The sequence below is a fragment of the Penaeus monodon genome, chromosome 34 (genome assembly GCF_015228065.2).
Source record: "Penaeus monodon isolate SGIC_2016 chromosome 34, NSTDA_Pmon_1, whole genome shotgun sequence".
Taxonomy (NCBI): Eukaryota; Metazoa; Arthropoda; class Malacostraca; order Decapoda; family Penaeidae; genus Penaeus; species Penaeus monodon.
The window spans coordinates 2,095,683-2,097,851 of record NC_051419.1 but is presented as its reverse complement, the minus strand read 5'-3'; the positions used below and the strand labels follow the sequence as shown (position 1 = coordinate 2,097,851).

General features: G+C 37.7%; 2 protein-coding genes across 2 annotated transcripts; both read left to right on the top strand.

Annotated features, from left to right (window-relative positions):
- Nucleotides 1-46: 46 nt before the first annotated feature.
- LOC119594503 lies at nucleotides 47-382 on the top strand. The gene has a single exon (XM_037943533.1). It carries the CDS (start codon nucleotides 47-49, stop codon nucleotides 380-382), a length of 336 nt encoding a protein of 111 aa, XP_037799461.1.
- Nucleotides 383-499: 117 nt separating this feature from the next.
- On the top strand, nucleotides 500-1,924 carry LOC119594502. The gene is made up of 3 exons (XM_037943532.1): nucleotides 500-846; nucleotides 944-1,796; nucleotides 1,883-1,924. Exons 1-3 carry the CDS (start codon nucleotides 500-502, stop codon nucleotides 1,922-1,924), a joined length of 1,242 nt encoding a protein of 413 aa, XP_037799460.1.
- The last annotated feature ends 245 nt before the right edge of the window (nucleotides 1,925-2,169 follow it).

Below are 2,169 nucleotides of genomic sequence, written 5' to 3'. Positions count from 1 at the left end.
GAGGCACCATACCAGGGTCCAAATTTCAACAATCAAAGAATATAGAATGACAGTTCATTTATTTGGGGCTACGTCTTCTCCAAGTATAGCAAATTTTGCATTGAAAGCTACTGCTGAAGATTATGCATGGCAATGTGGAATAGAAGCTGCCTCCTTTGTTAAAAATGAATTTTATGTAGATGATGGGTTAACATCTTTACCTACAACAGCAGAAGCCATAGCTTTAATCAGAAATAGTAAAGCATTATGCTCTAAGGGTGGCTTCAAATTGCACAAGTTCTTGTCAAATAAGAAAGAAGTTCTAGAAGCAATAAGCTTAGAAGAAAAGGCTAAAAGTTTAAAGAACTTAGACCTCTCTAGTGAAGCCTTGCCAATAGAGTGAACTTTAGGAGTAGAATGGTGCATAGAATCAGATACATTCTAGTTCAGAATTAGTATTAATGACAAACCAATAACTAGAAGATGTATATTGTCAACAGTGAGTTCTGTTTTTGATCCAATGGGTATGGTCTCACCCTTTATATTGATTGGTAAAAGAATACTTCAAACCTTGTGTCAAGATGGAGTAGACTGGGATGATGACATATCAGATGACTTGAAGCAACAATGGAGAAGATGGAGAGATGATTTGATCAAGTTAAAAGAGTTAAAGATTCCTAGATGTTACAAGCCTGAAGAATTTAGAAAGGTCAAATCAATTGAACTGCATCATTTCTCTGATGCTAGCCAGAATGGTTATGGACAGTGCTCTTATCTAAGGCAAGTAAGTGAGGAGGGACAAGTTCATTGTGCACTTGTTATGTCAAAGTCTAGAGTGACACCACTGAAGCCTATAACTGTTCCTAGGTTAGAACTAACAGCTGCAGTAGTAGCCGTTCGAATTAGTTTTATGTTAAAGAAAGAGTTATGTTACCAGGAAATAAAGGAATTCTTTTGGACATAGCAAAGTTGTACTTGGCTACATTTCAAACGAAGCAAAGAGATTCCATGTGTTTGTTGCTAACCGAGTGCAGCTTATTAAAGACCACTCCTCTACAGAACAATGGAAATATGTAGAGTCAGCTCAAAATCCTGCTGATCCCGCTTCACGAGGATTATATGTAAAGGAACTGATTGAACATTCTCTATGGTGGAATGGACCAAAATTCCTCTGGGAACTTGACTATGATGCTAATCTACCATTTGTAAATGTAAATGTTCAAGAAAATGATCCAGAGGTCAAGAGAATTTCGTCATATAAGATCCAAACCAAAGAGAACACTTCTATTCTTCCAAGACTTGAATATTTTTCTGATTGGCACAGGGCAAAGAAGGCTGTTGCACTATGTTTACGCCTTCAGCGTAGATTCAAGAAACCTGGGAGAACAGTCAAGGAAGAACTGGCTAAAAACAAAGAATCCAAATACACTCCACCTAGTGTAACAGAACTTGTGGAAGCTGAAAGTGAAATCATAAGACAAGTCCAAACTGAAGCTTTCCAAAAGGTGAAACAAGATTTACAATGTGCAAACGACAATGAAGATGTCAGTAAAAGAAACAAAACTTTAAGGAAAGTAAGTTGCATTTACTCACTTGATCCCTTCATAGATAAAAATAACATCTTAAGGGTAGGTGGCAGAATGAGACATGCAGAATTTGCTGCAAGCAATAAACATCCAGCAATTCTGCCAAAGGACTCGCATATAACAGAAATGATAGTGTGTTATTACCACCGGAAAGTTCTTCACCAAGGAAGAGGAATAACATTGAATGAGTTAAGGGCATCTGGTTATTGGATCATTGGAGGTTCATCAGTGGTAGGTAGACATATTTCAAAATGTGTCATATGTAAAAAAATTGAGAGGCAAATTTCAAGAACAGAAAATGTCTGATTTGCCACCAGAAAGACTTGAACCTGCACCCCCATTTACATGCTGTGGGGTAGATTACTTTGGACCATTCTTTGTCAAAGAAGGTCGCAAAGAGATCAATAGATATGGTGTTTTGTTTACTTGTATGGCTTCAAGAGCAATCCATTTAGAAACAGCAAATACATTGGAAACTGATTCATTCATTAATGCATATCGGCGCTTCATAGGAAGACGTGGCCCAGTCCGTCAACTCAGATCAGATCAGGGCACGAATATTGTTGGAGCTAAAAATGAACTTCAGCAATGCTGTCTGTCTGCG

Bases quoted from the DNA above. Each gene is read 5' to 3' on its own strand.
- LOC119594502 (XM_037943532.1), top strand. From the start codon at position 500: ATGGGTATGGTCTCACCCTTTATATTGATTGGTAAAAGAATACTTCAA. The intron at 847-943 runs GTTAGAACTAAC...TTTTGGACATAG, and splicing joins AAGCCTATAACTGTTCCTAG to CAAAGTTGTACTTGGCTACA. The intron at 1,797-1,882 runs GTAGGTAGACAT...ATTTGCCACCAG, and splicing joins TCATTGGAGGTTCATCAGTG to AAAGACTTGAACCTGCACCC.
- LOC119594503 (XM_037943533.1), top strand. From the start codon at position 47: ATGACAGTTCATTTATTTGGGGCTACGTCTTCTCCAAGTATAGCAAAT.